The following is a 14,559-nucleotide window of genomic DNA, read 5'->3' on the forward strand; positions in this document are numbered from 1 at the left end:
ATTCTCGTCGAGTTGGCGATGCTTATCGTCTGTGGCAGTGATGGGACGTCCGCTGCGTGTCTCATCAACAATTATGGCTTTGCCAGCCTCACAACCACGAAATTATACTACCCATCGATTTACAGTAGACCTATCAACAGCATCTTCACCATAAACAACCTTTAAACGACGATGAATCTCGGTAGGAGTCACTTTTTCAGCAGTGAAAAATTCGATAACAGCACGCTCTTTGACTCGCGTTGACAAAGCACTAGAACACGTCTCTATAATTCTGCTTCTCGAAATACATTGGATGAATAAAACGACCTCAAACCTGCACATGCATGTTGAGAGGGAATGTTACTTCCACATGCCACCAGGAGTGCTTCTGAAAGTCATTTTGTTTGTGATCTACAAGCATGTGTGCATTAGTTTTCAGCCTACCCTCGTACATTGGCCCCTTCCATTTAATTCCACATACGTAATTGCATTTCATTTTCCGTTACTGCCACAAGCTATCGGCAGTGATGGAGGTATGCCCACAGGTCTGAGGTTGGGGGTGGGCCGCACCCATCACTGGGGGTTCTTCTCTGCGTAATAAGGGTAAACTCATGGGTGAAAATATAATCATGCTTAATTGGCATATATTATTAATTGGCATTACTTAATTACATGAGTTTCTTGCTGTTTGTTGGAAAACAAAAATACAAGGACTCGAGTGGTCCTGTCATTATAAAATAAGTCTGCCCACAAGTGGGGGCATCCCTATTGCCGCAATGGCAGCCTTTCAGGGCTGCTGTTCATAACAGATCTAAGTAATTGAAAAGGGCAATTGAAGGGCAACTTATTATAACTCAGGGATGCTATTAAAAAAAATCCTCATGGACAGCCAGAGCATAAAAGTTCTCGATTCGTATGCCTTTGCTTGTTCTAACCATCAACTGCTCATCACTTTTCTCTATTAGGTAAAAATAACCTGACATTGGTATTCTAGGTATTTGCAAATCAAAATAAGGAACAGTACATCATAAATCCAACTTTATTATATGTGATGTGTCTCATGTCATACATGGTATGCAATATAGTAACACACATAGAAAAATATTGTACATTTCTCATATAAAACATGGAAGAAATATTTTTATCATAATCAGTTATTGATATCAGGGTTACATTCATAACAATTACAAAATAAGCTGAATAAAAAATAAAGAATTCATGATATTCTCTCATCTTTCTACAAATGTTAAACCAATTGGAACTGGCTCACTTTCATGAAATATATTCACAGCATAATCCTTCAAAATTATTTTACACAACCCATTGTTTTGTAGACACATGCAACAGTTACAAAATCTTCACATATCAACGTTGAATATAAAAATTTACCCCCAAATACATCATCAATTACAAAATATTAAACACTTATCAAATTGAAATGCACGAAGTTTCCCCATGTATGGCTGTGCTAATTGCTAAACACCCAGAACTCCAAAGCTATACCAAATATATGGCTATGGAGCAATTCTTAATACCCTGTGACATCCAGTTTGCACCTCATTGGGTGGAAGAGCATGGCAGTACAACAAGAAGTCAATCCCATTCACAGTATGCGACATTGGTTACAAGGATCTTCAAGAGAAACAAGCTAATATGGTACAAGTTCAACCATTTGAAACAAAACTTGGACGAACAGCATTTTTTTAAGTAAATAAATTATAGATTACACTACCTACTTTTTGCATGCACAAAATGTTTCAGATTCAGCATCTTCATCATTCATTATACGTTCTGGAAAATGACTCTTAACTCACTGAAACACATTCTGTTAAAACAAAAATTGTGAAGAATAATCTATTTCATTGTCACTACAGCGCAAGAGATTATATCACTTAAAGAACAAATATGTCAACCAATTTCCCAATGTCCTTCAATCATCATCAAATATTTTAGTGGTTTTATCCAAGGCAGTTACCTTCAAAGGCCTAGGATCACATCTTTCAGCTGAAACTTGACTTTCTGATGCCTCTAAGGGTGGATGGTCTTGGGAGGACATCGCTACTCCCATCACCTCACCACTTTGACTGCTCCTTTCTTCAATCCCAAGCAGTGAGATGCGAGGCAAGAGCTGTGATGCACAAACAGTGACCTCATCACTAATTCCAGGGTCAGGATGTGGATTCTCACTGCCAACCTGCATCACGCATTAAAAATAACCATCAACAAATGAATTGCTTCACTTATGAAAGGATATCATTTCAAATTCTTATCACTAAGAGTAGCAGATCATTGATATTAATTATGACTTAGGAATGACTTCGTATACAACTAAGAGATCCATATTTCATCATGAATCTCAATCCTCCTCCTTTGAACTTAAATGCATATTGAAAGCATGCTTGGGTTATAGCTAAATTCAACGAGACCTTTTTAATAATCTTAAGAGTCCATGAGTGGTTTTTCTCTTTTTCTTCCATTAACAAATTTGAGTTTCAAGCACAGTAAAACCTCCCATTAACTGATTTCAAGGGACTTCAATTTTCACACTTATATGAAGGAACTTTTTGCAGATTGCAAACCTTCAAGGAGAGCATAGTTTTTACATGTGAAGCAGGGCAATCTGAATAACCGCAACTTGAGTTTTACAAAATGATAGCTCTATGCTTCCATCAAGTTTTTCCTTTATTGTCTATACTAGCAATGGATACTTAAAAATCGCAAACTTTTATTTTTAAAATTGCTGTAAATCATGGAATAATAAACAACATGAAAACCTCTAGATGAAACCAACTGAAATAGCTATATCTCCCAATTCTACACTAAAAATTCTATCAAACCAGAATTGTTTCACGCATTGAGCTAATGCTATTTTTAAAAAGGAATTTAATCCCTTATCACAATAATATTTACTTGCCACAATCAAAATTTTCCTCACAGTATGTAAGTTACCTAAAACCTGAAATGTGGTTCACTTAAGCGACAAATAATGATATAATTAATTTTTAGAGAAACAATTCAACATAAATGATCTTTAACAGCTTCAATTGCACAGGGAATCCTTTCTAAGGGTAAATATGAATTTTCATTTACCCTTCTATTTTTCTACTTTAGACAAGTATAGATCAAATGATCCATGGGTCCAACTTCTTCCCTCCTTCCCTTATGTTGCTTCATCTTCCCAGTCTGAAACAAGAGGGTTCCATTCCAATGAATGAGCTATGCTTCACCATGGATGCTGCAAAAGACCTATTGAATGTGATATATTTCCTTCTACTTGCGATTAAATTTCAATAGCATACGTCAACATGCTATTAAGAAGAAATAATGTGAAATCCTTAGCTGAGAAATACATTTTTTGGACAAATTGCTGAGTCACAATTAAAATGCTATTTACAGGAAATCTGCGACGACTGCACATACGTGATAGATCTGCAACGCTGACACCTCATTCTTGCTTTTGAATGATTTTACTTTTCTTTTCCAAGGTTACTTTTATTCTCTTTTGATGGTCTTCTTGCGGCTTTTTCTTTGGGGACATTTTTAAAACTTCATAAAATGCTATTAAACTGTGAACAAAAAGTCACAAATAACATGCCAGAACACAATTTTGGACAAATGTGCTACCACTAGCAACACTACGATGCTAGTGGAACTTGTGCTTATCACAAAGCCGGTGCAATCACTCTGGGAATTCCCATCTCCTCGTCACTTGTTATGCCAAATGTTGCTCGCTAAGAGAGTCATTCTTGGGCACAATATTTTTGCATGAAATGCAAGTTAATGCTATCTGAGGTGTTCTTTAAGCAAGATTGCACTTATAGGGATTTCTTGCAATGATAATTCAATTATAGAAGTGTGATGAAAGACACAGAGTGAAAATATGGAAAGTTTACAAAGGAAGGGCGACATTGGTGCACTGTGCAGAAAGGTGAAAGCACTGCCAAATAGTGAACATGGAAAATCTGTGAATGCTATCAAAGATAAAACAGAAAAACTATTAACTGAAACAAAAAATTCCAGATGGATGGAAGGAATAAATAAAGAAACTATATGGAGAATGATCTGGTGCTTTCCCGGCGAATAATGTTTTCCAAGATTATTCCGGTCTCCCACCGGGTCCATGTCCATGATGCCCTGAAGACGATGGACGACTCGGCCATCGAAACGTCGGCAAACCTACGAACATGGACCCGGTGGGAGACCCGAATAATCTTGGAAAAGAAACTATATGGTTAAGATAATTAATGGTTTCTGGCGTAACTTTATGGAACCGATTCATTATAAATAAATGAAAGGACTAACTTTGTAGTTCCACACGAAAACGATTTATTCACACGACCCGGGCTTCGAAGTAAAACTACCTGATGATGAAGTTTTACTTCGAAACCCGGGTCGTGTGAATAAATCGTTTTCGTGTGGAACTACAAAGTTAGTCCTTTCATTTATTTATATGGTTAAGACTAAGGGTCAGCAAGCTTCGATACAGAAAGAGAATATAATGTAGATAAGGATGACTTAAGGTAGAGGCATAATTGACAGCAAGATAGAGAGGACTTTAAGGGAATTGAAACCAGATGAGGCCGTGGTGGTAGATAACATCCCCAACACAACTGCTCTAGGGTTAAGAAAAACGAATAAAGAACAAAATTGTCCAAATGATGTATTTTTTTATAGACATTATTTCTTATAGCATATTTTATACTGCAGTGAAATAATTATTCTTATTATTCATAATTCAGGCCCTTTTGCTACTGATGTAATACATCACTTTGAGCATGTGGCACTTCAACCAATAAGAAGGAGAGAAAGAGCATTAAAAGTTGGCAATGAAGAAAAGAGACCACTGGTGCACCCAGGAAACGTATTTGATCCACACATTGAGAAGGCATTAAACAAAGTAAATAGAAGCACGTTGAGTAAGGACTTGAGGGAATATGAAGTGAATAAACAGTCTGAGAATGCAATGAAATTGATGTATTAAAACAGACAAAGAATGGGATTGTTCACTCCGATGTAAATCTCAATTAAATTCATGATTTTAGTAGATGGACCGAAAATATAATTCTTGGTAAAATAATTTTTCTTCTGTCATATTTCACTCATAGTGCACAAATTAAAATTTGCCAAATTTACTACCCGCTTGTGAACGCCTCTGTTCGAAGAACATCTATGTGACATTTGCCAGTTTATATATGAGCATTGAAATAAACTATTGCTTAACCTTTCAAATAGACCAAAGCTATAAAGATGTGTCTCCTTACCCTGCCTGTTAAAGCCTCAGCAATGCTGTCACTCCCTTGTCCTGGAATGGTGGCCGGCAGAAACTCTTCAGAATATGGCACAGTTGTTGAGGATTGAACTCCATGCGATAATTGTGACCCCTTGCTCCCCTCCTGCCCATTGTTAGCACCTTTATGGAATTGGAGGGCTTCCTCCAGGGGTATTGGCGAGGGAGGATGGACATGCACGGAAGGAATTCTGGGTGCTAACAGGACGTTAGGGGCTACCATGGGGTTATTATTTGGGTTATGCCACTGCCTATACTGTGCAATGGCTCCCTGTGGGTTAATTGAAAAACGTGGTGGATTGTTGTGCAAGAATATTTGCGGGCTGGGTACAGTCGAAGCAGTCGAGGTGGCCGAGGCTGGATGAGGAGGAGGTGGAGGCACCACTGACACACCAGGATTCGGAGATTGCCCTGTTGGTGAAGATGCCCTCTGTGGAGACATTGGCCGGGGAGACATCCTCAACCACTGATCATGAAAATACTGCCTCTCATATGGATTTGATGGAGTTAGACTGTTTAATCTCATAAGCTCTGCCAATGAAAAAGAAAAACATGCACGAGTTAATGCATATCCTCAAAAAAAATCAACATATGCTCACAGAGATCATTTTACAGATATAATCAATAATATTCAATTTTCTTGGACATTAAAATGAGTTTCTCTTAAGACTGACAGAAGACATTGTGGAAATGGTTGGTGTAGTCAAGTGCTAGGCACTTGCACGTTAAGATAGGTATGCAGTGTTAAACAATGAAGTTTTGGCTATCGCTCTTTCATAACCGTAAGAATCACAAACAATTTCCCAGGATTTCCATTAGGACTGCTGGAATACCATTTCATTTACTTATTCCCTGGTTTACAAGCTTGTCAGGTACCATGAGCAGATGCTCAAAACTAGATACAGAGGTTTAAAAACTGCCCACAAATTTACATGTAGCCATTAGGTTAATACATCAAATTGAATTGTTGGGGAAAGGCTGAAATTAATACCACTTTCCTGATTAAGAAACTTGACCAATCATACTGCCACAACAAAATACATGAAAAAATATATTACTACTGGGTAGAACTTAACAGCATTAACAAGAGACATGTTTCAATGTTTCAGCATCATCTCCATACGTCATTGTACAAGGTCATTTGATGCTTCAACATTGAAATATGTTCGGTGTAAATGAAGGAAGACTAACTTGGCTAATTCCACTAGAATTTTATTTTTCACGATCATGGTTTTATTGCAAGGCAACATCATCAGGTAATCACTGAAACATACGAGGGTCATCCGGAAAGTAGTACCCGTTCGTGAAATAAAGACACAAAAGTAAATATTAACTAACATAAAAAATTTTATTTGAAAGAGGATACTTTAAACTACTTCTCAACATAATCTCCAAGCAAATTAAGGCATTTGTCATAACGTGTGACAAGTTTCTGTATTCCTGCTGCATAGTCCTTCGCCGCCAGCTCATTGAGATACGCGAGGGACCCATCTTGCACAAATTTTTGCATAATGCAGATGGTGTTTAACAATTTCATGAACAATTGTTCGAGAAACATTGGGAAAATGCTCACAGATGTCATCAATTGTGACGCGCCGATCGTTCCTCACGAATTCGTCAACTGAGCTCACCAGTTGGTCTGTAATGACAGACGGTCTCTCCGAACGCTCATCGTCGTGTGTGTTCCCCCTCCCCATGTTGAAGTTGCGACACCACCGCCGAACAGACGACTCGTCCATTACATTGTCTCCATACACCTTCTTTAATTGGCGATGAATATCACATGGGCGAACGTTTCTTGCATTGAGGAATTTAATCACTGCCCTCACTTCACAACTGGCGGCGTTCTCAATTTTTTTAAACATTGTAAACAATCACAGAAACAACACAGGCAATGCTAGCGTCACGCAACTTGGCTCAGAGAAGGCAGACAAGCCACTGAAGCTATCTGACCTCGTCCAGCGGCTACTCGCGTCGTCAGCACTTCATGCGGCACGAACGGGTACTACTTTCCGGATGACCCTCGTACTTTGCACTAAAACATAAGCAATGAAATTTTTCCAAAACTTAATGTCTTTCCACACGTAAGATGGAATGCCACCAAGTCAAGAGCTTACAGGTAAATATATTTCTCAAATTTTGCATTACAGTTTGGTTAATGAAATAGGCCAAACAAGTGTTAAAGATAGCAAAGATTATGACACATTTTCAGTTGGAATGGGACTGTTGAATCTTTGAACCCATCAAATATTTCAACTTAGTTTAAATTCTCAAACCCCCAGAATTCCACCTCTAATCCAAATCCTTGAAAATCCAAGTAATTCTCACTCTCTCCGATAATGAAAAGTTACAGCTTTCATCTCGACTTTCCAATATGACAATAGTGACCAGAATCAATAGGCATGGTAGAAATCAAAACTGAGTAAGAGCAATAAAGCCGTGATAGAGCAACAAGGCATACCATGAAAAAGCAAGAAAATCTGGCCATGGAGATGCAGTTAAAAGAAACTAGTACGGACTAGCAATCTGCTGATTTTAATGTTTGGCACACTGTTGGCATGTGAATAACTGGAACCTTTTCAATATTTGAAAATTTCAATCATAATTCCAATCAAGAGCAATGGAAAATACTGCAAGCATGTCTAGGGAGATATGAAACTATTTCACCACACCAGCTGTGCACTCCAGTTTTGATGAAAGTTTATAAGGTACTACATGGTAGGAAACCTTCTTCAGCCTCTTCTAGTCACAAGGTGTGAAGAATGGCCTTGTGACAGCACTTTATTTCTGATACTCATCAGTGGAGGGAAATAAAGTGCATACCGTTGTGACTCTCTTTGACCCAAGGTTGAAAGGAAGTGCATTTCAGAGTTCTACGTTTTTGCTGCAAGTCATGACTCAACTGATCCAGGAGGTTACAAGCCTGAGGGGAGCATGCCCTGATGGAATGAGTTGGCTGGTAAGTAGGCTTTTTGGAACAATTTATCCTTTTTCAATGCTTCTTTATTTGGAATGCTTCAGTGTGCATGCAACAATAAAATTCTCTCATAGTCCTCATCATAGCTTCCAATGTTAGATTGCAAGACCACACACACAGTAAGTGGGATGTGGTCATTTTATAGCCACATTATGACTTAAAAAATACCTCGTCTTAGAACTTCTGCTGAAAAAGAAATTGAAAGGCACTTGGGGGAAGGGTTATGAGATATTTTGCAGCTCTGGAATAAAGTTAAATGCAAATAAAGAGAAATACAAAACCAACACACTCAGGCAAACCCACAACCAAAGAGGTGTACATATATATTCATGCGCAAGCCTTCTCAACCAACATGTATGCAAATAAATGTACCATTAACCAGTATACACATTCACAAACAAATTTAGCAAAAATCTATCCCATAACCTGGAAATTAGAATTCAAATGCAAGGAGGGGACACTCTACTACCATATGGAACTTATAGACTCCTGCCCCAGAAACGCAGATAGGGGATGTGATACACTGCAGCAGGCAGGCAGCCCCCCAACAGGGAGAGATGAAAACAAACATAGTGGGGCAAGCAAGACAGGCACCAAGAACTTTAATGGCATTCCTATGTGGACATGCAGGAAGGGTTTTGACTTCAAAACACATAAGATTATTGAAATTGCACGCCATTCAGTACAACTAGATGCTGTGGGTGGCAAGTGGAATTTTTTCTATCTATAGCCTTCAGTGATTATCCTGTTTTGTCCATGAGAAGAAGAAGTCCTTGAGTCTGCTAGTTCTGACATCTATTTCCCAAATTTCATATTCTTGATCCAAGCAAACAATGTATGTTGGAGTGCTAATAATTTGCGAGACCTTGGTGCTGAAACTTGCAGATCTGAATTTATTTAGTCTTACAACATCCTTGACATTTTTTACAAAATTATCACTGAACTTGCCAATTTCCATACTTTTTAAAGGTACTCGACTCATTTGCAATGGCTTGCCTTGTTCAAAGATAAAAGAAATATGAAACCTGCTTAATACAACATTGGTTCTTCCCTGTGTATCAACCAATGTATGCTTGATAAGATTATATTTTTATAGACAAGCATTCAGGAAATTCTGATTGACAACTGAAGTACTACACTTACTCTGAGCTCGACAAGCAACCTCCCTCCTGGCAGCAATGCCATCCAGCTCCTGCAAGACTAGAACCATCTCGGGGCGTTCCCCTGGTCTCCTCTTCACACACAACTTCCCAAGCCTCAGGAGATCCACAAAGATGGAATTGCCAAAGTTGAACTCTGGATTGGGACAGGCAGCAATGCCACCTTCAGCTCCAACCCAATCAGTCCCTGCTCCCTCCAGCCTTCTGTCTATCAGAGACATTTCTGTGCCCTCCTCAATACAGAACTCCACATAGTCCTTCTGCAAAATCATATGAATGGAGGCTTTGTTGGTGATTTTCATATTGAACTTGTCTCTAAAAACCTATAAGTCATAATTTAAGAATTCAACACCTTTTATTGGAGCTCTGGCCAAACTTAACGTAAGGAAATCAATGAAAAATGTGCATTAAGGGCAGAAAAAAGACCAAACTCGGCTGTGCAAAACTCCTCTGAATGCACCAATTGCAAAAATTACTTTACTAAGTACAGTGGGTGGTAATTTTACGAAAAAATGATAATACACTTTAAAAATCGGCTATGAGAGTCCAGTTTTCCAAAAAATTCCCCAAGTGGTTTTAAGGCCTTCATTAAATTCTTGAATTTAATACATTTTATCATATCATAGGATTACTTTTCACAGATAGTATCACAAAATACGAGGGAGGTCCCATAGGTACCCAGCCTGACCTAGAGATGGCAGTAGTTGTTTTAAAAATATCACTATATTACAAAGTACGCAATCTATAAAGCATATGTTTAAACAATGTAAAAACGCTAAGTTGTTTAGTATTTCTTTGGCAGCCATCAATAGCGAACATTTTCAGTGAATTTGTGAAAATGGAGAAAATTGGTCATTGTTATGTGATACAATACTTTTATTTGAAAGGCCTCAGCCCAACCGAAAATAAAAGCTTAACTGAATTCTACTCGGGGTGAGTGCTCCTTCATTTACAACAGTAAAATATGAGGTAGCAGAGTTTAAACAAGGCTGTACGAGCTATCAAGATGAGCGGCGTATTGGTCGACCATATGAGGTGACTCCAGAAACGGTGAAGAAAATCCACAAAGTGATACTGAATGATTGTCGACTGAAAGTTCGCAAAGTAGCAGACATAGTAGGCATTTCAAAGAGTGTGGTACATCGCATATTGACAGAAAATTTGGACATGAGAAAGCTGTGTGCAAGATGGGTGCCATGCTTGCTCACATTTGAGCAAAACCAGTTTCGTGAAGATGTTTCAATTGAGAGTTAAGCAAAGTTTCAAAGTGACAAAGCAGAATTTTTGCACTGTGTCATAGCTATGGATGAACATGGGTCCATTACTTCATACCCGAGACAAAAGAACAATCAAAACAATGGATTCGAAAGGGAGAATCAACTCCAAATAAGGCAGAGTCCGTTTCATCAGCAGGCAAGGTCATGGTGTCGGTTTTTGGGATGCACATGGGATAATTTTCATTGACTATCTTGAAAAAGGAAAAAAATATCAATGGCGAGTAGTATGTGAACATATTGCAATGTTTGAGCAAAGAAATCAAGCAAAAGCGGCTGCATTTGGCTAAGAAGAAAGTGTTGTTTCATCAAGACAATGCACCAGCTCACATATCCGTTATTGCAATGGCCAAAATTCATAAATTAAAGTTTGAATTGCTACCTCATGCACCCTATTTTCCAGATTTAGCCCCCTCGGATTATTTTCTGTTTGCAAACTTGAAAAAATGGCTCGGTGCTCAAAGATTTTCCAAGCGTGAAGAATTGATCTCGACAGTCAATGGCTATTTTTAAGAGCAGGACAGTTCTTAGTATAAAAAGGGTATTGAACTCATTAAACACCGTTGGGCAAAGTGTATGGTGCTGAATAGAGATTATGCTGAAAAATAAATACATGTTTTTCCAAAATGTTAGTATTTTCTTTGCTGGGTTGAGCACTTCTGGGACCACCCTCATATCACCAACTAATGAGTTGCAACATAGTATGTTGCTGACCTAATGGGAGTGGACCCACTTCTTTCAGATGCCACATTCAGCATGATTCAACTTCATTTTATGTTAACTTAATGCATTACATTATTATGCCACATTCTTCATTAATTTAAATCAAAATATTGTTTCTTAGAATGACGAAAGCTTTATAATGATCCTAGCTACATCATTCAATACTCCAGAAATAGGTATGCAGAGGACCTCAATTTTTAAACTCATCACAGGGTTGCTTAACTTAATTTATAATATATACAAAATATAAAATCATCTGCAATTCTGCCACTTAATAACCAATTCTAACTTTGGATTTAAAACTTTCTAATTTTAAGCAAAATACTTAAATAGAGAATGAATAAGTTTTTATGAATTCTCAAGCACAATAAAGGTATCCACTATCCACCCAACTGTCCTCGAGTTTTCCTTGGTGCTCCACATTCTGATACAAGTTTGTCTCTCTTTTTTCATAAATTCTGCTTCAGCCAGAATTAAAGGCAAGGCTGATTGAAAATGATTTTTCAGTCAGGTGTGAGCTGAATAATGCCTTAATTCTAAAGAGATTCCAATCCAATGCCCAGATTGGCATTTTGAGGGAGATTTCTCCACCTTCAGAACTTAAATACTTACTTATTATCTGCATTTAATTGATAATGATGTCTCAAAATACATTCATTTAACAATATGTTATGCTACTTTTATGATGTATTAAATTTTAATACCAAAAACTTCCTTGCTCTTGCTTCATCATATGCTCGGAGTCCAGTGGCCAGTTCAAACAGAACCTACACCATTAAAAAAAAAAGAAAATAATTTTATATAGAACGTATAAAAATTTTAACATGTAAACAAAAACATGAATAAACACATTTCATTTTTCCCAAATAAAACAGAAGCTAATGTACGGGCATAATTGTGAAATGATTAAATGATATTTTTACTCAATTGCTTATTTATGACGGTGATTCGAAAAGTTCTCGGCCTGATATGGAAATGACAATTAATATTTTCAAAAAAGTTGTATTATTCAACATAATTGCCTTTGATATTAATACATTTCATCTAGTGATGTTCCAGTACCTTTATCCCATCTCTGTAGTGTTCTTCCAGAAGTGCTGCAAAGCACTCGCCTACAGCCACAATCGCTTTTTGATTGGATGAAAAGCATTTCCCACTGAGAAAACTCATGATTTTTTGGAAGAGGTGCAAGTCTGAGGAACCCAAATCTGGGGAATAGGGTGGATGTTCCAGCACTTCATAGTTCAAGTCCCTCAATTTTCTTATCGCTAAGGCACTTTTGTGGGCAGGAGCATTGTTCTGATGGAAAAAAGTTCTTTCCTCAGCAAGCCATGTCTGCTTTCATGAACTTTTGCATCCAGTTTAGTTAGAAGGTTAGAATAGTACTCTCCAGTTATTGCTTTCCCTTGTTCAACATGGTGGATCAACGGAATTCCTTTAGCATCCCAAAATATCAATGCCATGACCTTTCCCTCCGATGGCATCGTCTTTGCCTTCTTTGGAGCTGAAGAACTGGCTACTGCATTGATTGTTGTTTTGATTCTAGTGTGTAATGGCGAGTCCATGTTTCATCCATTGTCGCATATCGGCGCAGAAAATAATTTTCATAAAGCGTGCTATATACTGTTTGGAAAGTGTCATCTAAATTCATTTTTGATCCACAGTTAGAATGTGTACCACATATCTCATGCAAAGCTTTGTCATGTAAAATTCCTCCTGCGCAAAATGTAAGTGATGCATTCTTTTGATATCCCTGCAAGTATTAGCAGTTTCACGGACCTTTGCAAGATAATCTTCCCAAATCATATTATGCCCTCTTACTAGGATTGCCAGTGACCGTTGCACTTTTTGGATATCCTTCACATGGATCATCTTGGAGGCTTTCACGGCCACATTTTAACAGCCTATCCATTTCTTCACAGTGGAAATTGAAGGAGAAGGAGCAAACATTCATAGTCCTTGAATGAATATCAGTCAGCATTAAACCTTCTTTTACAAAGAATTTAATCACTGGCTTGCTGAAAATAATTTTTTCTACTTCCATCAAGACACACCACAACTGATTCAAACAACTGCCTACAGCAAACTGCCAATTGGAAGGGCTTGCAATTTCATATGGCAGCTACTCACAGTAGCGCCAACATGAGAGAATAAAAATCATACAAGTAGTGAGGCAATCTGTGAACAAGGCCGAGAACTTTTCTGAGCACCATCATAAATAACCCAAGGGCTATTATGCGCATAGAAGAGAGAGTAGTACAGAGGGAGAGAAAGTAGGGGAGGGTAGGTGAGTCTGAGGATGGAGTTTATAACCACCCAATCACTGTAAGGATGACACCAAATGTTATGAATCTTTTTTCATACGAAATAGCATGACAACAAAGCTCAAATGGAGATTGGAGTGACTGTGCATTTGTAATACTGAGTAGAAGCACCCAGCCAGTGGAATATGAATAAGCATATTATTATTATTATTAAGTAATCTACCGGTTAAGGTAGGTTTTGGATAATAATAATAATACTTTATTCATTTTAAAAATGGTACAACCATATTAAATGTCGTCAATATAAGTATTATTTAACATATAAACATACTTTCTTAAATGTGATGAAAATTGTCACAAAAGAATTCATCCAATGAGTATAGTGGGTGAGCAAGTAACCAGGTACATACCCTATTCTTGAAACTCTGGATACCATCTGATTTCAACTGAGTAGGCAGATAGTTATACAGTCGTATGTTCATATTGTGAAATGTGTTGTAAGTTGATGACAATCTACAATAAGTAGTATTTAGATTCCATTTACCTCTTGTGGAATAGTTATGGAGGTTGGATCTTAATTGTTAAGTTTCTAGATTAACTTTCACATGAATCAGAGCCTTAAAGATATACAAACAAAATACAGTCATGATTCTATACCTAATAAAAAAAGGTTTGCAGGAATCACGATAGCCAAAACTACCAAATAAATATTTTGTGACTCTTAAGAAAACACAATCCAGTAGCCTACTCTACATCAAGTCCCTCTTCATCTCTCAGTACTTCCTTCCATCATCCCATCCAACATCCCTAACATGTTCCTGCCCTTTCCTCGTTTGCCCAATATTCTCTCCTCCATTACAGTCTTTAACATCCCATTGTTGATCAATATGCCCTT

General features: G+C 37.7%; 1 protein-coding gene across 1 annotated transcript in view; it reads right to left on the reverse strand.

Moving 5' to 3' along the window:
• Positions 1-1,036: 1,036 nt before the first annotated feature.
• pll (serine/threonine-protein kinase pelle) overlaps positions 1,037-14,559 on the reverse strand; it is a 34,775-nt gene continuing 21,252 nt past the window's right edge. The window contains exons 9-12 of the mRNA XM_071598789.1: positions 12,105-12,167; positions 9,387-9,663; positions 5,241-5,797; positions 1,037-2,173 (exon numbers count right to left, since the gene is read on the reverse strand). Of these exons, the coding sequence (XP_071454890.1) occupies positions 1,910-2,173; positions 5,241-5,797; positions 9,387-9,663; positions 12,105-12,167 (1,161 nt within the window). The 3' untranslated portion in view covers positions 1,037-1,909. The remainder of the gene's footprint in view (positions 2,174-5,240; positions 5,798-9,386; positions 9,664-12,104; positions 12,168-14,559) is intronic.

This window comes from Hetaerina americana, unplaced genomic scaffold (assembly GCF_022747635.1).
Source record: "Hetaerina americana unplaced genomic scaffold, ioHetAmer1.1.p SCAF_10, whole genome shotgun sequence".
Taxonomy (NCBI): domain Eukaryota; kingdom Metazoa; phylum Arthropoda; class Insecta; order Odonata; family Calopterygidae; genus Hetaerina; species Hetaerina americana.